The sequence below is a fragment of the Hypanus sabinus genome, chromosome 6 (assembly GCF_030144855.1).
Source record: "Hypanus sabinus isolate sHypSab1 chromosome 6, sHypSab1.hap1, whole genome shotgun sequence".
Lineage (NCBI taxonomy): Eukaryota > Metazoa > Chordata > Chondrichthyes > Myliobatiformes > Dasyatidae > Hypanus > Hypanus sabinus.
This window is the reverse complement of record NC_082711.1, coordinates 764468-788053: the sequence shown is the minus strand read 5'-3', so window position 1 is coordinate 788053 and position 23586 is coordinate 764468. Positions and strand designations below refer to the sequence as shown.

General features: G+C 46.3%; 1 protein-coding gene across 3 annotated transcripts in view; it reads right to left on the bottom strand.

Moving 5' to 3' along the window:
- The window catches only part of vps28 (VPS28 subunit of ESCRT-I), a 45914-nt gene extending 25319 nt beyond the window's left edge, over positions 1–20595 (bottom strand). The window contains exons 1-5 of one of the 3 annotated variants that reach the window (XM_059971522.1): positions 20503–20595; positions 17249–17307; positions 13933–13961; positions 13463–13500; positions 12738–12827 (exon numbers count right to left, since the gene is read on the bottom strand). In XM_059971522.1, the coding sequence (XP_059827505.1) occupies positions 12738–12827; positions 13463–13500; positions 13933–13961; positions 17249–17279 (188 nt within the window). In that variant the 5' untranslated portion in view covers positions 17280–17307; positions 20503–20595. Of the gene's footprint in view, positions 1–12737; positions 12828–13462; positions 13501–13932; positions 13962–17248; positions 17308–20074; positions 20446–20502 lie in introns of those variants that run through there. The other 2 variants (XM_059971523.1, XM_059971524.1) reach the window with 2 other exon arrangements.
- Between the last annotated feature and the right edge of the window lie 2991 nt (positions 20596–23586).

Below are 23586 nucleotides of genomic sequence, written 5' to 3'. Positions count from 1 at the left end.
GTGTGGGAATTTCATTGAAACCCACTGACTGTTGAAAGGACTGGATAAGGTGGATATCCTCTAGTGGATGAGAAGACTAGAGGACAGCCTCAGAATTGAGGGATTATCTTTAAGAACAAAGTAAGGACAAATTTCTTTTAAGCCAGTGGTGAATCTTTGGAATACTCCGCCATAGACTGCAGTGGAGGCCAAAACCATGGGTGTATTCAAAGCAGAAGTTGATAGGTTTCTGATTGGTCGGGGCATCAAGGGATATGGTGAGAATACAGGTGTATAGATTGAATGGGAACTGGGATCAGCGATGACGGAATGACAGAGTGGACTCAATGGGCTGAATGGCCAAATTCTGCTATCGTGCCTTTGTAGTCTACCTCCGGATCATTCAGGAGGCTGAGAGGGTGATAGATAGGACAATTAGGGAGGTAGTTACACCCAAAGTGCAGGACATAGAAAACTAGGTAACAGTCAGGAAGGGGAAAGGGGTTAAGGAGCCACTGCAAAATACCCGTGTCCATCCCCCTCAACAATGGGTATATCACTTTAGATACTGTCGGGGTGGATGACCTAACAGAATCGTCACAGTGATCGGGACTCTGGCACTGAGTCTGCCTCTGTGACTCAGAAGGGAAGTGGCAAGAAGAGTCACACTGTGGTGGCAGGGAATTCATTAGTTAGGAGAACAGGCAGGGTGGTGAAGAACAGAAATCTCAGGGTACAGGGACACAGGATGTTGACATACAGAAATCTCAGGGTACAGGGACACAGGATAGTGACATACAGAAATCTCAGGGTACAGGGACACAGGATAGTGACATACAGAAATCTCAGGGTACAGGGACACCGGATGGTGACATACAGAAATCTCAGGGTACAGGGACACAGGATGGTGACATACAGAAATCTCAGGGTACAGGGACACAGGATATGACATACAGAAATCTCAGGGTACAGGGACACAGGATGGTGACATACAGAAATCTCAGGGTACAGGGACACAGGATGGTGACATACAGAAATATCAGGGTACAGGGACAAGATGGTGACATACAGAAATCTCAGGGTACAGGGACACAGGATGGTGACATACAGAAATCACAGGGATACAGGGACACAGGATAGTGACATACAGAAATCACAGGGACACAGGATAGTGACATACAGAAATCTCAGGGTACAGGGACACAGGATGGTGACATACAGAAATCACAGGGATACAGGATGGTGACATACAAAAATCACAGGGACACAGGATAGTAACATACAGAAATCTCAGGGTACAGGGACACAGGATGGTGACATACAGAAATCACAGGGACAAAGGATAGTGACATACAGAAATCACAGGGACACAGGATAGTGACATACAGAAATCACAGGGACACAGGATGGTGACATACAGAAATCTCAGGGTACAGGGACACAGGATGGTGACATACAGAAATCTCAGGCTACAGGGACACAGGATGGTGACATACAGAAATCACAGGGATACAGGATGGTGACATACAGAAATCTCAGGGACACAGGATGGTGACATACAGAAATCTCAGGGTACCGGGACACAGGATGGTGACATACAGAAATCTCAGGGTACAGGGACACCGGATGGTGACATACAGAAATCACAGGGACACAGGATGGTGACATACAGAAACCTCAGGGTACAGGGACACAGGATGGTGACATACAGAAATCACAGGGACACAGGATAGTGACATACAGAAATCACAGGGACACAGGATGGTGACATACAGAAACCTCAGGGTACAGGGACACAGGATGGTGACAAACAGAAATCACAGGGATAGAGGGACACAGGATAGTGACATACAGAAATCACAGGGACACAGGATAGTGACATACAGAAATCACAGGAACACAGGATAGTGACATACAGAAATCTCGATACAGGGACACAGGATGGTGACATACAGAAATCTCAGGATACAGGGACACAGGATGGTGACATACAGAAATCACAGGGACAAAGGATAGTGACATACAGAAATCACAGGGACACAGGATAGTGACATACAGAAATCACAGGGACACAGAATGGTGACATACAGAAATCTCAGGGTACTGTGACACAGGATAGTGACATACAGAAATCACAGGGATACAGGATGGTGACATACAGAAATCTCAGGGTACAGGGACACAGGATGGTGACATACAGAAATCTCAGGGGACAGGGACACAGGATGGTGACATACAGAAATCTCAGGGTACCGGGACACAGGATGGTGACATACAGAAATCTCAGGGTACAGGGACACCGGATGGTGACATACAGAAATCACAGGGACACAGGATGGTGACATACAGAAACCTCAGGGTACAGGGACACAGGATGGTGACATACAGAAATCTCAGGGTACAGGGATACAGGATAGTGACATACAGAAATCTCAGGGTACAGGGACACCGGATGGTGACATACAGTAATCTCAGGGTACAGGGACACAGGATGGTGACATACAGAAATCTCAGGGTACAGGGACACAGGATGGTGACATACAGAAATCACAGGGATACAGGGACACAGGATAGTGACATACAGAAATCACAGGATAGTGACATACAGAAATCTCGATACAGGGACACAGGATGGTGACATACAGAAATCTCAGGGTACAGGGACACAGGATGGTGACATACAGAAATCACAGGGATACAGGATGGTGACATACAGAAATCTCAGGGTACCGGGACACAGGATAGTGACATACAGAAATCACAGGGACACAGGATGGTGACATACAGAAATCACAGGGATACAGGGACACAGGATAGTGACATACAGAAATCTCAGGGTACAGGGACACAGGATGGTGACATACAGAAATCTCAGGGTACAGGGACACCGGATAGTGACATACAGAAATCACAGGGACACAGGATGGTGACATACAGAAATCACAGGGATACAGGATGCTGACATACAGAAATATCAGGGTACAGGGACACAGAATGGTGACTTACAGAAATCTCAGGGTACAGGGACACAGGATGGTGACATACAGAAATCACAGGGATACAGGATGGTGACATACAGAAATCTCAGGGTACAGGGACACAGGATAGTGACATACAGAAATCTCAGGGTACAGGGACACAGGATGGTGACATACAGAAATCTCAGGGTACAGGGACACAGGATAGTGACATACAGAAATCACAGAGACACAGGATAGTGACATACAGAAATCACAGGGATACAGGATGGTGACATACAGAAATCTCAGGGTACAGGGACACAGGATGGTGACATACAGAAATCTCAGGGTACAGGGACACAGGATGGTGACATACAGAAATCACAGGGACACAGGATGGTGACATACAGAAATCTCAGGGTACAGGGACACAGGATGGTGACATACAGAAATCACAGGGACACAGGATAGTGACATACAAAAATCACAGGGACACAGGATAGTGACATACAGAAATCTCGGTACAGGGACACAAGATGGTGACATACAGAAATCTCAGGGTACAGGGACACAGGATGGTGACATACAGATATCTCAGGGTACAGGGACACAGGATAGTGACATACAGAAATCACAGGGATACAGGATGGTGACATACAGAAATCTCAGGGTACAGGGACACAGGATTGTGACATACAGAAATCTCAGGGTACAGGGACACAGGATAGTGACATACAGAAATCACAGGGACACAGGATGGTGACATACAGAAATCTCAGGGTACAGGGACACAGGATGGTGACATACAGAAATCTCAGGGTACCGGGACACAGGATAGTGACATACAGAAATCACAGGGATACAGGATGGTAACATACAGAAATCTCAGGGTACAGGGACACAGGATGGTGACATACAGAAATCACAGGGATACAGGATGGTGACATACAGAAATCTCAGGGTACAGGGACACAGGATGGTGACATACAGAAATCTCAGGGTACAGGGACACAGGATAGTGACACACAGAAACCTCAGGGTACAGGGACACAGGATGGTGACATACAGAAATCTCAGGGTACAGGGACACCGGATGGTGACATACAGAAATCTCAGGGTACAGGGACACAGGATAGTGACATACAGAAATCTCAGGGATACAGGATGGTGACATACAGAAATCTCAGGGTACAGGGACACAGGATGGTGACATACAGAAATCACAGGGATACAGGATGGTGACATACAAAAATCACAGGGACACAGGATAGTAACATACAGAAATCTCAGGCTACAGGGACACAGGATGGTGACATACAAAAATCACAGGGACACAGGATGGTGACATACAGAAATCTCAGGCTACAGGGACACAGGATGGTGACATACAGAAATCACAGGGATACAGGATGGTGACATACAGAAATCACAGGGACACAGGATGGTGACATACAGAAATCTCAGGGTACCGGGACACAGGATGGTGACATACAGAAATCTCAGGGTACAGGGACACCGGATGGTGACATACAGAAATCACAGGGACACAGGATGGTGACATACAGAAATCACAGGGACACAGGATGGTGACATACAGAAATCTCAGGGTACAGGGACACAGGATAGTGACATACAGAAATCACAAGGACACAGGATGGTGACATACAGAAATCACAGGGATACAGGATGCTGACATACAGAAATCTCAGGGTACAGGGACACAGAATGGTGACTTACAGAAATCTCAGGGTACAGGGACACAGGATGGTGACATACAGAAATCACAGGGATACAGGATGGTGACATACAGAAATCTCAGGGTACAGGGACACAGGATAGTGACATACAGAAATCTCAGGGTACAGGGACACAGGATGGTGACATACAGAAATCTCAGGGTACAGGGACACAGGATAGTGACATACAGAAATCACAGGGACACAGGATAGTGACATACAGAAATCACAGGGATACAGGATGGTGACATACAGAAATCTCAGGGTACAGGGACACAGGATGGTGACATACAGAAATATCAGGGTACAGGGACACAGGATGGTGACATACAGAAATCACAGGGACACAGGATGGTGACATACAGAAATCTCAGGGTACAGGGACACAGGATGGTGACATACAGAAATCACAGGGACACAGGATAGTGACATACAAAAATCACAGGGACACAGGATGGTGACATACAGAAATCTCAGGGTACAGGGACACAGGATTGTGACATACAGAAATCTCAGGGTACAGGGACACAGGATAGTGACATACAGAAATCACAGGGACACAGGATGGTGACATACAGAAATCTCAGGGTACAGGGACACAGGATGGTGACATACAGAAATCTCAGGGTACCGGGACACAGGATAGTGACATACAGAAATCACAGGGATACAGGATGGTAACATACAGAAATCTCAGGGTACAGGGACACAGGATGGTGACATACAGAAATCACAGGGATACAGGATGGTGACATACAGAAATCTCAGGGTACAGGGACACAGGATGGTGACATACAGAAATCTCAGGGTACAGGGACACAGGATAGTGACACACAGAAACCTCAGGGTACAGGGACACCGGATGGTGACATACAGAAATCTCAGGGTACAGGGACACAGGATAGTGACATACAGAAATCTCAGGGATACAGGATGGTGACATACAGAAATCTCAGGGTACAGGGACACAGGATGGTGACATACAGAAATCACAGGGACAAAGGATAGTGACATACAGAAATCACAGGGACACAGGATAGTGACATACAGAAATCACAGGGACACAGGATGGTGACATACAGAAATCTCAGGGTACAGGGACACAGGATGGTGACATACAGAAATCTCAGGCTACAGGGACACAGGATGGTGACATACAGAAATCACAGGGATACAGGATGGTGACATACAGAAATCTCAGGGTACAGTGACACAGGATAGTGACATACAGAAATCACAGGGACACAGGATGGTGACATACAGAAATCTCAGGGTACCGGGACACAGGATGGTGACATACAGAAATCTCAGGGTACAGGGACACCGGATGGTGACATACAGAAATCACAGGGACACAGGATGGTGACATACAGAAATCACAGGGACACAGGATGGTGACATACAGAAATCTCAGGGTACAGGGACACAGGATAGTGACATACAGAAATCACAGGGATACAGGATGGTGACATACAGAAATCTCAGGGTACCGGGACACAGGATAGTGACATACAGAAATCACAGGGACACAGGATGGTGACATACAGAAATCACAGGGATACAGGGACACAGGATAGTGACATACAGAAATCTCAGGGTACAGGGACACAGGATGGTGACATACAGAAATCTCAGGGTACAGGGACACCGGATAGTGACATACAGAAATCACAGGGACACAGGATGGTGACATACAGAAATCACAGGGATACAGGATGCTGACATACAGAAATCTCAGGGTACAGGGACACAGAATGGTGACTTACAGAAATCTCAGGGTACAGGGACACAGGATGGTGACATACAGAAATCACAGGGATACAGGATGGTGACATACAGAAATCTCAGGGTACAGGGACACAGGATAGTGACATACAGAAATCTCAGGGTACAGGGACACAGGATAGTGACATACAGAAATCACAGGGACACAGGATAGTGACATACAGAAATCACAGGAACACAGGATAGTGACATACAGAAATCTCGATACAGGGACACAGGATGGTGACATACAGAAATCTCAGGATACAGGGACACAGGATGGTGACATACAGAAATCACAGGGACAAAGGATAGTGACATACAGAAATCACAGGGACACAGGATAGTGACATACAGAAATCACAGGGACACAGAATGGTGACATACAGAAATCTCAGGGTACTGTGACACAGGATAGTGACATACAGAAATCACAGGGATACAGGATGGTGACATACAGAAATCTCAGGGGACAGGGACACAGGATGGTGACATACAGAAATCTCAGGGTACCGGGACACAGGATGGTGACATACAGAAATCTCAGGGTACAGAGACACCGGATGGTGACATACAGAAATCACAGGGACACAGGATGGTGACATACAGAAACCTCAGGGTACAGGGACACAGGATGGTGACATACAGAAATCTCAGGGTACAGGGACACAGGATGGTGACATACAGAAATCTCAGGGTACAGGGATACAGGATAGAGACATACAGAAATCTCAGGGTACAGGGACACCGGATGGTGACATACAGTAATCTCAGGGTACAGGGACACAGGATGGTGACATACAGAAATCACAGGGATACAGGGACACAGGATGGTGACATACAGAAATCTCAGGGTACAGGGACACAGGATGGTGACATACAGAAATCTCAGGGTACAGGGATACAGGATAGTGACATACAGAAATCTCAGGGTACAGGGACACCGGATGGTGACATACAGTAATCTCAGGGTACAGGGACACAGGATGGTGACATACAGAAATCACAGGAACACAGGATAGTGACATACAGAAATCTCGATACAGGGACACAGGATGGTGACATACAGAAATCTCAGGGTACAGGGACACAGGATGGTGACATACAGAAATCACAGGGATACAGGATGGTGACATACAAAAATCACAGGGACACAGGATAGTAACATACAGAAATCTCAGGGTACAGGGTCACGGGATGGTGACATACAGAAATCACAGGGACAAAGGATAGAGACATACAGAAATCACAGGGACACAGGATAGTGACATACAGAAATCACAGGGACACAGGATGGTGACATACAGAAATCTCCGGGTACAGGGACACAGGATAGTGACATACAGAAATCACAGGGATACAGGATGGTGACATACAGAAATCCCTGGGTACCGGGACACAGGATAGTGACATACAGAAATCACAAGGACACAGGATGGTGACATACAGAAATCACAGGGATACAGGGACACAGGATAGTGACATACAGAAATCTCAGGGTACAGGGACACAGGATGGTGACATACAGAAATCTCAGGGTACAGGGACACCAGATAGTGACATACAGAAATCACAGGGACACAGGATGGTGACATACAGAAATCACAGGGATACAGGATGCTGACATACAGAAATCTCAGGGTACAGGGACACAGAATGGTGACTTACAGAAATCTCAGGGTACAGGGACACAGGATGGTGACATACAGAAATCACAGGGATACAGGATGGTGACATACAGAAATCTCAGGGTACAGGGACACAGGATAGTGACATACAGAAATCTCAGGGTACAGGGACACAGGATAGTGACATACAGAAATCTCAGGGTACAGGGACACAGGATGGTGACATACAGAAATCACAGGGACACAGGATAGTGAAATACAGAAATCACAGGGATACAGGATGGTGACATACAGAAATCTCAGGGTACAGGGACACAGGATGGTGACATACAGAAATCTCAGGGTACAGGGACACAGGATGGTGACATACAGAAATCACAGGGACACAGGATGGTGACATACAGAAATCTCAGGGTACAGGGACACAGGATGGTGACATACAGAAATCTCAGGGTACAGGGACACAGGATAGTGACATACAGAAATCTCAGGGTACAGGGACACAGGATGGTGACATACAGAAATCACAGGGACACAGGATAGTGACATACAGAAATCACAGGGATACAGGATGGTGACATACAGAAATCTCAGGGTACAGGGACACAGGATGGTGACATACAGAAATCTCAGGGTACAGGGACACAGGATGGTGACATACAGAAATCACAGGGACACAGGATGGTGACATACAGAAATCTCAGGGTACAGGGACACAGGGTGGTGACATACAGAAATCACAGGGTACAGGGACACAGGATGGTGACATACAGAAATCACAGGGATACAGGGACACAGGATAGTGACATACAGAAATCACAGGAACACAGGATAGTGACATACAGAAATCTCGGTACAGGGACACAAGATGGTGACATACAGAAATCTCAGGGTACAGGGACACAGGATGGTGACATACAGATATCTCAGGGTACAGGGACACAGGATAGTGACATACAGAAATCACAGGGATACAGGATGGTGACATACAGAAATCTCAGGGTACAGGGACACAGGATTGTGACATACAGAAATCTCAGGGTACAGGGACACAGGATAGTGACATACAGAAATCACAGGGACACAGGATGGTGACATACAGAAATCTCAGGGTACAGGGACACAGGATGGTGACATATAGAAATCTCAGGGTACCGGGACACAGGATAGTGACATACAGAAATCACAGGGATACAGGATGGTAACATACAGAAATCTCAGGGTACAGGGACACAGGATGGTGACATACAGAAATCACAGGGATACAGGATGGTGACATACAGAAATCTCAGGGTACAGGGACACAGGATGGTGACATACAGAAATCTCAGGGTACAGGGACACAGGATAGTGACACACAGAAACCTCGGGGTACAGGGACACAGGATGGTGACATACAGAAATCTCAGGGTACAGGGACACCGGATGGTGACATACAGAAATCTCAGGGTACAGGGACACAGGATAGTGACATACAGAAATCTCAGGGATACAGGATGGTGACATACAGAAATCTCAGGGTACAGGGACACAGGATAGTGACATACAGAAATCACAGGGATACAGGATGGTGACATACAGAAATCTCAGGGTACAGGGACACAGGATGGTGACATAAAGAATTCTCAGGGTACAGGGACACAGGATAGTGACATACAGAAATCACAGGGATACAGGATGGTAACATACAGAAATCTCAGGGTACAGGGACACAGGATGGTGACATACAGAAATCTCAGGGTACAGGGACACAGGATGGTGACATACAGAAATCTCAGGGTACAGGGACACCGGATGGTGACATACAGAAATCTCAGGGTACAGGGACACAGGATAGTGACATACAGAAATCACAGGAATACAGGATGGTGACATACAGAAATCTCAGGGTACACGGACACAGGACGGTGACATACAGAAATCTCAGGGTACAGGGACACAGGATAGTGACATACAGAAATCACAGGGATACAGGATGGTAACATACAGAAATCTCAGGGTACAGGGACACAGGATGGTGACATACAGAAATCTCAGGGTACAGGGACACAGGATGGTGACATACAGAAATCTCAGGGTACAGGGACACAGGATGGTGACATACAGAAATCACAGGGATACAGGATGGTGACATACAGAAATCTCAGGGTACAGGGACACAGGATGGTGACATACAGAAATCTCAGGGTACAGGGACACAGGATAGTGACATACAGAAATCACAGGGACACAGGATGGTGACATACAGAAACCTCAGGGTACAGGGACACAGGATGGTGACATACAGAAATCACAGGGACACAGGATAGTGACATACAGAAACCTCAGGGTACAGGGACACAGGATAGTGACATACAGAAATCACAGGGACACAGGATGGTGACATACAGAAATCACAGGGATACAGGGACATAGGATAGTGACATACAGAAATCACAGGGACACAGGATAGTGACATACAGAAATCACAGGGACACAGGATAGTGACATACAGAAATCACAGGGACACAGGATAGTGACATACAGAAATCACAGGGACACAGGATAGTGACATACAGAAATCTCGGTACAGGGACACAGGATGGTGACATACAGAAATCTCAGGGTACAGGGACACAGGATAGTGACATACAGAAATCACAGGGATACAGGATGGTGACATACAGAAATCTCAGGGTACAGGGACACAGGATGGTGACATACAGAAATCTCAGGGTACAGGGACACAGGATAGTGACATACAGAAATCACAGGGATACAGGATGGTAACATACAGAAATCTCAGGGTACAGGGACACAGGATGGTGACATACAGAAATCTCAGGGTACAGGGACACAGGATGGTGACATACAGAAATCTCAGGGTACAGGGACACAGGATGGTGACATACAAAAATCTCAGGGTACAGGGACACAGGATAGTGACATACAGAAATCTCAGGGTACAGGGACACAGGATGGTGACATACAGAAATCTCAGGGTACAGGGACACAGGATGGTGACATACAGAAATCTCAGGGTACAGGGACACAGGATGGTGACATACAGAAATCAAAGGGATACAGGGACACAGGATAGTGACATACAGAAATCACAGGGACACAGGATAGTGACATACAGAAATCTCAGGGTACAGGGACACAGGATGGTGACATACAGAAATCACAGGGATACAGGATGGTGACATACAAAAATCACAGGGACACAGGATAGTAACATACAGAAATCTCAGGGTACAGGGACACAGGATGGTGACATACAGAAATCACAGGGACAAAGGATAGTGACATACAGAAATCACAGGGACAAAGGATAGTGACATACAGAAATCACAGGGACACAGGATAGTGACATACAGAAATCACAGGGATACAGGGTGGTGACATACAGAAATCACAGGGATACAGGGACACAGGATAGTGACATACAGAAATCACAGGGATGCAGGATGGTGACATACAGAAATCTCAGGGTACAGGGACACAGGATGGTGACATACAGAAATCTCAGGGTACAGGGACACAGGATAGTGACATACAGAAATCACAGGGACACAAGATAGTGACATACAGAAATCTCGATACAGGGACACATGATGGTGACATACAGAAATCACAGGGATACAGGATGGTGACATACAGAAATCACAGGGACACAGGATAGTAACATACAGAAATCTCAGGGTACAGGGACACAGGATGGTGACATACAGAAATCACAGGGACACAGGATAGTGACATACTGAAATCACAGGGATACAGGGTGGTGACATACAGAAATCACAGGGTTACAGGGACACAGTTCAGAGAGTGATGACACATTGAGAGAGAGTGGAGAGGGCAGCATTTTACAAAAGTGCCATCATTGATTAGGTCACCAACCAAACGGACTGCATGATCCTACAGAGGGCAATAAAAACTGCCAAGGAGATCACCGAGGTCTTCTTCCTCACATTCACCAGGAGTGCTGCAGAACATCGTTGAGGATCCCTAACACCTAATACACAATTGCTTTGACCCACCACTGTCAGGAAGGAGGTACAGGAGTATCATGACTAGGACTGCTGGACTGGGTAACAGCTTCTTCCCTCAGACTTTGAGACTAATGAACTGAGACCTCATCACTAGGATGAAGTGCTTACTGTACCGTTTACCATGCCATACAGTACATCCACTTGGAACTCTACTTTGTTAATTTATGGTAATAACTCTGTTATATGTGCTGTGGAGGCTCCATGGTCTGGAGCAGCATTGTTTCATCTGGATGTATATCTGTACAGTCAGGTGATAAACTTGACGTTAAGTGTAGCCATAGGAACATTATGTGACACAGTAATTGCACGAGATGTTGGTGAGGCCACACTTGGAGACGTGTGTTCATGTCTGCTTATCACGATGTCAGGAGGCTGTAGAGGGAGCAGAGATAATCACCACAATGTTACTGGGTCTGAGAGGCCTGATTTCAAAGAAGATAGGTCTCAGGCTAGGGCTGAAGGGGGCTGAGGGATGACCTAATTCAGGGGTAGACAACCATGATAGATAAATGGTACAGTTACTTCCCCTGCAATCGGGAGGCCAAACATGACAAGATAGATAAATGAACTGCTCCAAATATGTGACAGACCCTCACCCACCCTCTCCATCAACTGTCCACAGAATGAGACACTCACTCAGTTGGAGTGACACAGTCCTTGATGTAGGTTTTCTCCAAAGCCTGAAGAGTCTTTACAACAGCAAACAGTTCTGCCATGTTGTCATATCTGGGGTTCAAGGACAGCATCAGGTAGGGTTCCATTACATCCTGCACCTAGCCCTCCATTCCCCTCGACCACTCACCCATCCCCCATTGCCCAACCCCTCCGCCAATCACCCTCACCCCTTCCAGACCATTCACCCCTTCCTACACATCCTCCACCACCCAACCCTCCTCCATTGACCACCCCCTCACCCAATGACCAACCTTCTCCCACCACCCATTCCCTCCCCCAGACCACTCACTCCTCCCTACACATCCCCCACCACCCAACCCTCCCCCACCACCCATCATCTCTCCCACTGACCAATCCTCCTCCATGATCACTCACCCCTCCCACCACCCACCCCCTCCCTATCCATTCACCAACCAACCACCCTTTGGCCCTACCCCACACCCTGATTCTCTTAATTTTCCCCACACCAGTCCCTTCCACTCTCCATACCATTCCTTCTGCCCTTCATCACACCTCTCTGCATCCATTCCTCGCTACAGCACTGTTGGTCACTTATACTCCATCCCTCCCTTTGTCTCTCCCCACCTTCTTGTACCCAAACTCCCTCCTCACTGAGGACCCCTGACCTCCCTCCCTCGAAGGGATTGGGTCTCTATCCCTGTAGGAAGCCACACGTCCTCACTCACTTCTCTCGTTCCCGAGCATTTTTGTACAGCTTCACCTCCTGAAACACAAGGAGCCATCAGTCAGTGCAGAGCCAGACTCCATGCAAAGAAACCCCTGCTGCCACCACCCTCCACCAAATCCCTCCCTCCCACATTCCTCTCACCTCGTTCCTTCCCTCAGCACCACCTCCCTCACCTTGGCCCCTCCTCCAGCTTCCCTGCTCCTCCTCCTTTGAAAAACCCCTCCCTTCCTCATTCCTCTCACCTTGTTCCTTCTCTCAGCACTGCCTTCCTACCCTCAGTCCCTTTCCAGTTCTCCTGTCACTTCATCCTTCCTCTCATCCAGCTACCCCTGCCCGGGACGGTCCCTCCTCCAGCTCCAACAGCATCTCTCCTCGGCTCCTACTCCAACTCCCCCTGCCCCTCCCATCAGCCCCACTCCCAGCTCCCTCGACCCCTCCTCCAGTTCCCCCGCCCCTTTCATTTCTCACCTCATAAAGTTCCGGCTTGTTGCCTTGTGCTGTAACATCCGAAAGGAATAGTTAGCACTGATTCACTGATGTGAGGGACAGGGTCTCTCATTCACTCACACAATCCCCAACTGCTCAAATGACAAGCCCACCACCCCCAATTCCTTGTGCCACCATAGCCACCTGTACCTGACCCCAGTGGCCTTGGGGCAAACGAGGAGCTAAGCTCTGTAACGGAGAAATTGCAGTTGACAGCAAGGTGGAATTCATCTGTACATATTAATGCCTTAGAAACAAGATCATCACATTTGTCTCCAGCACTTGCCCTGGCAGCACCACTCAGGCACCCATCAGTCTTCACCCATCAGAAAAATCCCAAATCATACATAAATCTCTTTAAACGTTCCCCTCTCACCTTAAAGATACACCTCCTAGTACTTTACTTTGCTACCCTGGGAAAAAGACTGTTTACGGCTCTCATACTTTTATAAACCTCCATCAGACCTCCCCACCCCTGCTGCTCCAGAGAAAACACCCTCTCATGACAGCACATGCTCTATAATTCAGGCAGCATCCTGGTAAACCTCTTCTGCACCCTCTCCAAAGCTTTCACCAGGAGGTTACTGTTGCAACTGTGTGAATTTATTACAAGACCATCAGCCATTGGAGCAGAATTAGGTCATTCAGCCAATTGGGTTTGCTCCACCATTCGATCATGGCTGATTTATTATCCCTTTCAACCCCATTCTGTGGCTTTCTCCCCATAATCTTTGATGCCCTGACGAATCAACCTAGCAATTTCAATTTTAACATATCAATTTATTTATGTAAATGATTAGGATGTGAATGTACAAGGCCTGATTAGTAATTGCCAATGGCACGAAATTAGATGTTGTTGATAACAAAGAAGATTACAAGGGAAACTTGATCGGTTGTGAAGTGGGCTGAGGTACGACAAATGGGATTCAGTACAGATAAGTTTGGAAAGTCAAACCAGCATATGACTTGCACTGAATGGTAGGGCATGACAAAAACGTAGTGCAACAGTAGGACCTACGAGCACAAAGTATTGTCTATAGAAAGCAGTTTCACAAGTACACTGGTGGTGGAAGAAATGTTTAACATCGACCTTCGTCAGTCAGGGCATTGAGCAATACACCCAGTGTGCTGGAAGAGGTCAAAAGGTGAGGCAGCATCAATAATCGGGAATAAGCAGGTTGAGACCCTTCATCAATACAGGAGTTGGGACATTCTGTTAGTCTGGTACAGTTGTCCAAGTCATTAATGAGGCCACACTTGGAGTATTGTGTACAATTTGGGTAGTCTTATGAGCAGCAGAAAATCAGAGAACAGAAACCTGAGAAGACGAACTTCACTCAGCTTCACCGACTAAGCAGAAAAGGCAATGACTGACAGCGGTTGGAAGCTCTGAGCAGCAGCCAATCAACATTCTGGATTGATTGGCAAGAACCAATTAAAGTAAGGCAGGGGCAAGCAAGGTGTCCATTGTCGTAATGGCCATCGTTGGAGTGACCATAAAACATTGGAGCAGAATTAGGCCATTCAGCCCATCAAATCTGCTCCACCATTCCATCATGGCTGATCCCGGATACACCTGCCTTCTCGTCATATCCTTTGATGCCCTGACTAATCAAGAAACTATCAATTTCCATTTTAAATCTACCTACCGACTTGGCCTCCAACAGTCTGTGGCGGAGCATTCCACAGATTCACCACTCTTTGGTTAAAAATAAAATTCCTCCTTACTTCTGTTCTAAAAGATCATTGGGCTCTCTTCCAGGGAATGTGGGACCTGTACAGAAGAGACAGTTTGCACCTGAATTGGAAGGGGACGAATATCCTAGCGGAAAGGTTTGCTCATGCTGCACGGCGAGGTTTAAACTAGAGTTGGAGGGAGGATAGGAACCAAAGTGCCAGAACAGTTAGTGGAGAGTTTTCTTTATTTATTGAGATACCGTGGGGAGTAGGCACTTCCAGCCCTTTTGGCAACAACGCCTGATTTAACCCTAGCCCAATCACGGGGCAATTTACAATGACCAATTAACTTACCAACTATAACGTCTTTGGACTGTGGGAGGAAGCCAGAGCACCCAAAGGAAATCCTTGCAGTCACAGAGAAAACGTGCAAACTCCTTACAGCCAGTGACCAGAAATGCCCAGCCCAGTCCCTAGTATCATAAAACATTGTACTAACCACTACCATGCTGGTAGAGCACTGAGGAGTGCAGTCGAACAAAGGATTTGAGAATACAGGTCCATAATTCTTTGAAAGTGATGTCACAAATAAATGGGGTTGTAAAGAAAGCTTTTGGCACATTGGTCTTCATAAATCAAAGTACTTAATATAGGAGATGGGGTGTTATGTTAAAGTTGGATAAGACATTGATGAGGACTAATTTGGAGTGTTGTGTGCAGCTTTCGTCACCTACCTACAGGAAAGATGTAAAGAAAGTTGAAAGAGTACAGAGAAAATTTACAAGGATGTTGCTGGGTCTGAGGCACCTGAGTTACTGGTAAAGTTTGAATAGGTTATGACTTTACTCCTTGGAATGTAGAAGACTGAGAGGAGATTTGATAGAAGCAGACAAAATTATGAGCGGTACAGATAGGGTAAATGCAAGCGGGCTTTTTCCCACTGAGGTTGGATGGGATGACAACAAGAACTTATGGGTTAAGAGTGGAAGGTGAGCATGAGGGGAAACTTCTTCACTCAGAGGGTTGTGAGAGTGTGGAACGAGCTGCCAGCGCAAGTAGTGCATGCCAGCTCAATTTCAACGTTCAATGGAAGTTTGGAAGGGACATGAATGGCTATGGTTCTGGCACAGGTCAATGTCAGGAAGCAGTTTAAATAGTTCAGCATGGACGAGAAGGGCCAAAAGGCCTGTTTCTGTGCTGCACTTTTACACGAGTCTTTAGGCACTAGCCTCCCCACCATTGAGGTTGACTTCACGAGGCAGATTCTCAAACAAGTGGCATCTATCATCAAGGTCCCCCAAAGCCTAGGACAAGCCCTCTTCTCATAACTATCATCAAGGAGGAGGTACAGAAGCCTGAAGACACACACTCAGTGTTTCAGGAACAGTTCTTCCCCTCCGCCATCGGATTTCTGAACAGTCCACGAACACCGTCTCACTATTTTGTTGTATTTTTGCAATTTTTTAAAATACATTTTTCATTGTAACTTACAGTAATCTTTTTATGTTTGCTCAGTACTGCTGCCACAAAAGAACAAATCTCACAACGGTGACAATAAACCTGATTCTGAATTATAAAGATTGCAGCACTGACCCATTTGGCACACACCACATGTACTCACCTCCTGTACTGGCTGCAATACCCTGGAACATCCTGATGAGAGACGCCTTCACGGAATTCCTGCCAAAAGAGGAACAGGGTCAAATGTGAGGTCAGGGAAAGGGGGAATCCCTACCAACAGAGGAACAGGGTCAAGCATGGGGCCAGTGGGGGTGATGGGAACTGGGGGAAGGGTGGATGGAGTGGGTTGGAGGGGGCATTAAATTCCATCTGTCAACTTTTTTGCCCATTTTTCCTGCTGATGCAAATCCCTCTGCAAGCCATGATAGCCTTTCTTACTGCCCACTATACTCATCTGCAAATTTGCTGATCCAGTTAATCACATCATCCAGATCACTGATATAGATGACAAACAAAAGGATCCTGCAGCACTCCACTAGTCATAAGCCTCCAAGTCAGAGAGCTAACACTCTACTACCACTCTTGACTTCTCTCACAAAGCCAACGTCTAATCCAATTTGCTACATCATCTTGAATGCCAAGTGACTGAACCTTATTGACCAGCCTTGCATGTGAGACCTTGTCAAAGGCCTTACTAAGCAACATGTAGACAGAATCCACTACCTTGCCTTATCAACTTTCCTGGTAACTTCCTCGAAAAACTCAGTTAAGACTGGCTAGACACGACCTACTATGCATAAAGCCACACTGACTACCATTAATCAGTCCCTGTCTATCCAAGTACTCATATGTCTGGTCCCTTAGAATATCTTCCAATAACTTCCCCACGACTGATGTCAGGCTCACTGGCCTATAATGCCTGACTTCTATAGACTCTGTATTGTCTCCCGAGTAAATACAGCTGCAAAGAATTGGTCTAATACCTCTCCCATTTGTTTTGGATGCACGCATAGATTACCATTCTGATCTTCCAGAGGACTAATTTTGTCCCCTGCAATCCTTTTGTTCTTAACACATCTGTAGAATCCCTTTGGATTCTCCTTTGCCTTGTCTACTCAGGCAAACTCATATCTTGTTTTAACTCTCTGATTTCTTTCTAAACTGTTTTCTTGCATTTTTCCATAAGCACCTCATCTTTTTTTTCCCCTGGGCCTCGATATCTGACAGGCACATACAACCTTTGTACTCACAAAACTTCACTTCTGAAGGCCTCCCATTTAGCAATTACACCTTGCCAGTAAACAGTCTGTCTGTAGCTACACTTTCCAGATCATTTCTAATACTATCAAAGTATCAACCCATGGACAAGACCTATCTTTTTGCATACTTACTTTGAAACTAAAACATTAGGATCACAAATTTCTGTCACCTGCCCTGTCTCATTCCCTTAAAGCAGATCACACTCTCTCATTGAGCTATGTACTAATTAAGGAAACTTTCCTGAACACATTTGACAAACTCTATCCCGTGTAGACCTTTTACAAATGCAAAGTTAAAACCACCTACTATAACAACGTTGTGTTTCATGCAACAATCTGCAATCTCTCTCCAAATTTGTTTCATTAAATCCATTGAACCATTAGGTCATCTGTAATATAGCCCCATTAACGTGGTCACACATTTCTTATTTCTCAGTTCCATCCATAAAGTCTCACTAGTCAAATTTTCCAGTCTGTTCTGACAGAGCACTGCTGTGACATTTTTTTCTGACTAGTAACATCACTCCTCCTTTAATCCCTCCCGCTCTGTCACCCCAGAATTTTTGAGCGACCAGTCCTGCAACCAAGTCTCATTAATGGCTACAATATCATTAATTCCAGGTATTGAACCATGCCCTGAGCCTATCTGCCTTTCCTATGATACTTCTTACATTGAAATATATACACCTCAAGACATCAGTCACACCATGCCAACCTTTGATTCCTGACTTTGGTTGAGGTCTTACGAACATCTGCCTCCACAACCTCTCCACTAACTGCTCTAGCACTCTGGTTCCCATCTCCCTGCAACTCCAGTTTGAACCCCACTGTGCAGCACTGGGAAACCCTCCCACTCTGATATAAGAGCCCTTCCCCCCCCCCAGTCCAGGGGCAAACAGTCCCTTCTGTACAGGTCCCATCTTCCCTGGAAGAGAGCCCAGTGATCCAAAAATCTTATGCCCTCCCTCCTACATAAACTCTTTCATCGTGGCTATTCCTCAAGGTCGAGGATAATGGTCTTCATTCTGAAGAAGTGGCCCAAGAGCAAAGACGCCTATGCGTGTATTTATTTTATGTGTACTTGATGTTGCACTCCAAGGAGCACATGATACTTCACAAATCAACCAACTGATTCCAATGACATGGAAACCACGATGACTGGAGCTGATGGATTTGTTGAAGCCTTCACAGCCATTGAGTTGGAAGTAACATCATCCACCTGTTCCACCGTTGAGGTCTTTAGCCATATGTTAAACCATATAATCTTCCAAATTCTGTCCTTACTAGCACTTGGCATGGGTAGCAATCCTGAGATCACAACCCTAGAGGTCTTGCCTTTTAACTTATCACCTAACTCCCAGAATTCCCTATGCAGAACCTCATCATCCATCCTACCCATGTTATTGGTACCTACGTGGACCATGACCTCTAGTTGTTCGCCCTCCCACTTAAGAATACGGAGGACTAGATCTGAGATATTCTGGGCCCTGGCACCTGCTAAACAACATACCATCAGGGAATTTCGGTTTTACCCACAGAGCCTCCTACTCGATAATGAACGAATTCCCTATCACCACAGCGGCCCTCTTCTTCCCACTTCCCTTCTGAGACCAAGAGCCACACTCGGTGTCAGAGACCCGACTACTGTGACTTTTCTCTGCTAGATCATACGCCGCCGTCTCCTCCCCCCCCCCCCCCCCAAATCAACACTATCCAAAGTGGTGTACCTGTTCTTGACGGGGATGGCAACCGGGGTACTCTACATTGGCTCCTTTCTGTCTGTCATCCAGTTTCCTGTGTAACTATCTCTCGAAATGTCCTTTATATGACCCTTTCAGCTTCCCAAATGATCCAGAGTTCACCCAGTTCCAGCTCCAACTCCTTTAATGCGAGTGCTAGGAGCTTCAGCTGGATGCACTGAGTGACGGAGGAGGAAGGAGTTAAAGGGAGAACGGAGCGAAGGGGGAGGGGTCGGAGGGGCGTAGGGCGTGGTGAGCGGTGACGGGGGTTATGGAGAAAGTGGAAAGATATATTGACGAGGATCAGGGCTGTAGGAATCCTGCGAACGACCCCTTGATGCTTCCGATCTGCCCCGGAGCGAATCCGGCGCACCTCCCAACCCACACCCTCCTCTCTCCCAGTATTGTAATCTTACCAAATTCGTCCTCACTCTCCAAATCGTAGACCCCACTCTACTTCCGCCCTAGACCGGAAAATGCGCCACCACCCTCACAGTCACAAGCGTAACTTCCCTCAACAGCGCTACCTCTCGTACCGAAGTGAAAGCACAACCTCCCTTCCAATCGTCCAGTCACAGCACAGCCTCCTGCAGCGCCACCTCACGAACCGGAGTCATAGCACAACCTCACTCCCCAGTAACTCATCGACTCTGGAGAACTCCCTGTGGTGAACTATGTCCTGTCTGGACACGGCCCTGCTGACTGCTCCTGTGGCTCCTCCCACAGCCCCCTGTATAAAGGAGACCTGCGGCCTGACGCTCGGCCTCAGTCTCCAAGACCTTGTATGATAGACACTCACTCCTGGTTCCTTCTTCCAGTCAATAAAAGCCGATATCTCGCCTACGTCTCAGTGTGAGTTATTGATGGTGCATCACTCCCTTCCACTGCTACCATGCTCGCCTCTAAATTCTACCCCAGATACACAAAATTGACTGTACAGGTAGGCCTATTGTCTCTGCCTGCTCCTGCCCACTGAACTCATGTCCTCATACCTCGATTCTGTGTATCCCCCTTAGTTCAATCCCTTCCCACCAACGTCACGACACTTCTTATGCCCTCAATCTCCTCAGCAGCTTTCAATTACCTGGTCCTGACTAACTCATTTTCACCTTGGAGTGATTTCACAGTCACTCCTTGCCTGTTCTCCATCTCCCTCTGGTGCTCCCCTCCCCCTTTCTTTCTCCCTAGGCCTCTGGTCCCATGATCCTTTCCCTTCTCCAGCTCTATCTCCTTTACCAATCAACTTTCCAGCTCTTAGCTTCATCCCTCTCCTCCTCCTGTCTTCTGCTGTCGTTTCAGATTCCCCCTCCTCCCCCACTTTCAAATCTCTTGCTGTCTCTTCTTTCAGTTAGTCCTGACGAAGGGTCTCAGCTGGAAACGTCGACTGTGCATCTTCCTATGGATGTTGCCTGGCCTGCTGCGTTCCACCAGCATCTTGTGTATGTTGCTTGAATTTCCAGCATCTGCAGATTTTCTCATGTTCACCTTGGATACTTAGTTCTAACATATATCGATCCCCCATTAAAAAAGGCCTTGAAGCTCTGCTTCTTTCTTTACAAAATAGCCAAACATTCCTCTCCAGTGCCACCCTCCTCTGGCAGAACTGGTCCTCACTCTCAACAATTTTTCCTTTGGCTTCTGCCACTTTCTCCAGATATCAGGAGTAGCCATAAGCACCAACTATACCTGCCTCTTTCTTGCTTATGTCCATTGTTCTAAGCCTTCCCAAGGTAAGCTCCACAACTCTTCCTCTGTTACATTGACAACTGCACTGGTGCTGCTTCATGTACCCATGCTGAGCTCGTCAATTTCATCAACTTTTCCTCTAACTTCCACCCTTCCATTATATTCACGGTCCATTTCTGGACCTCCCTCCTCGTTCCTAACCTCTCTGTCTCCATCTCTGGAAACAGACACTCGACCAACATCTTTTCTAAAGCTACCAGTTCCCAGGCTATACCTCTTCCCACCTGTCTCCTGTAAAAATGCCTTTTCTCAGTTTCTTTGTCTCCATCATATCTGTTCCAAGGATGTGGCTTTTCTTTCCAGAGCATCAGAGATTACTTCCTTCTTGAAAGAACAGGGTTTCCCTTACACCACTACTGATACTGCCTTCATTGCAATGTCTCCATTTCCCATAGATCTGTATTAACTCCATCTTCCCGCCACCTTAACAGTGATAGAGTTTCTTTTGCCCTTTCTTTGCCCTAAGAGTAAACCTAGCAATTATAGACCTGTAAGTTTGATGTCAGTGGTGGGTAAATTAATGGAAAGTGTTCTTAGAGATGGTATATATAATTATCTGGTTAGACAGGCTCTGATTAGGAATAGTCAACATAGATTTGTGCATGGAAGGTCATGTTTGACAAATCCTATTGAATCTTTTGAATAGGTTATAGGAAAGTAGACGAGGGTAAAGCAGTGGATGTTGTCTATATGGACTTCAGTGAGGTCTTTAACAAGGTTCCGCACGGAAGTTTAGTTAGGAAGGTTCAATCGTTAGGTATTAATATTCAAGTAGTAAAATGGATTCAACAGTGGCTGGATGGGAGATGCCAGAGAGTAGGGGTGGATAACTGTTTGTCAGGTTGGAGTCCGGTGACTAGTGGTGTGCCTCTGAGATCTGTACTGTGTCCAAATGTGTTTGGCATATACATTACTGATCTGAATGATGTGATGGTAAATTGGATTAGTAAGTATACAGATGATACTGAGATAGGTGGCGTTGTGGAAAATGAAGTAGGTTTTCAAAGCTTGCAGAGAGATTTAGGCCAGTTAGAAGAGTAGGCTGAAAGATGGCAGATGGAGTTTAATGCTGATAAATGTGAGGTACTACACTTTGGTAGGACTAATCAAAATAGGATATACATGGTAAATGGTAGGGCTTTGAGGAATGCAGTAGAACAGAGTGATCTAGGAATAATGGTGCATAGTTCCCTGAAGGTGGAATCTCATGTGGATAGGGTGGTGAAGAAAGCTTTTGGTATGCTGTCCTTTATAAATCAGAGCATTGAGTTTAGGAGTTGTGATGTAATGTTAAAATTGTACAAGGCATTGGTGAGGCCAAATTTGGAGTATTGTGTACAGTTCTGGTCACCAAGTTATAGGAAAGATGTCAACAAAATAGAGAGAGTACGGAGGAGATTTACTAGAATGTTACCTGGGTTTCAGCACCTAAGTTGCAGAGAAAGGTCGAACGAGTTAGGTCTTTATTCTTTGGAGCATATAAGGTTAAGGGGGGACTTGATAGAGGTATTTAAAATTATGAGGGGGATAGATAGAGTTGATGTGGATAGGCTTTTTCCATTGAGAGTAGGGGAGATTCAGACAAGAGGACATGAGTTGAGAGTTAGGGGGCAAAAGTTTAAGGGTAACATGAGGGGGAAGTTCTTTACTCAGAGAGTGGTAGCTGTGTGGAACGAGCTTCCAGTAGAAGTGGTAGAGGCAGGTTCGATATTGTCATTAAAAAAAAAATTTGGATAGATATATGGACAGAAAAA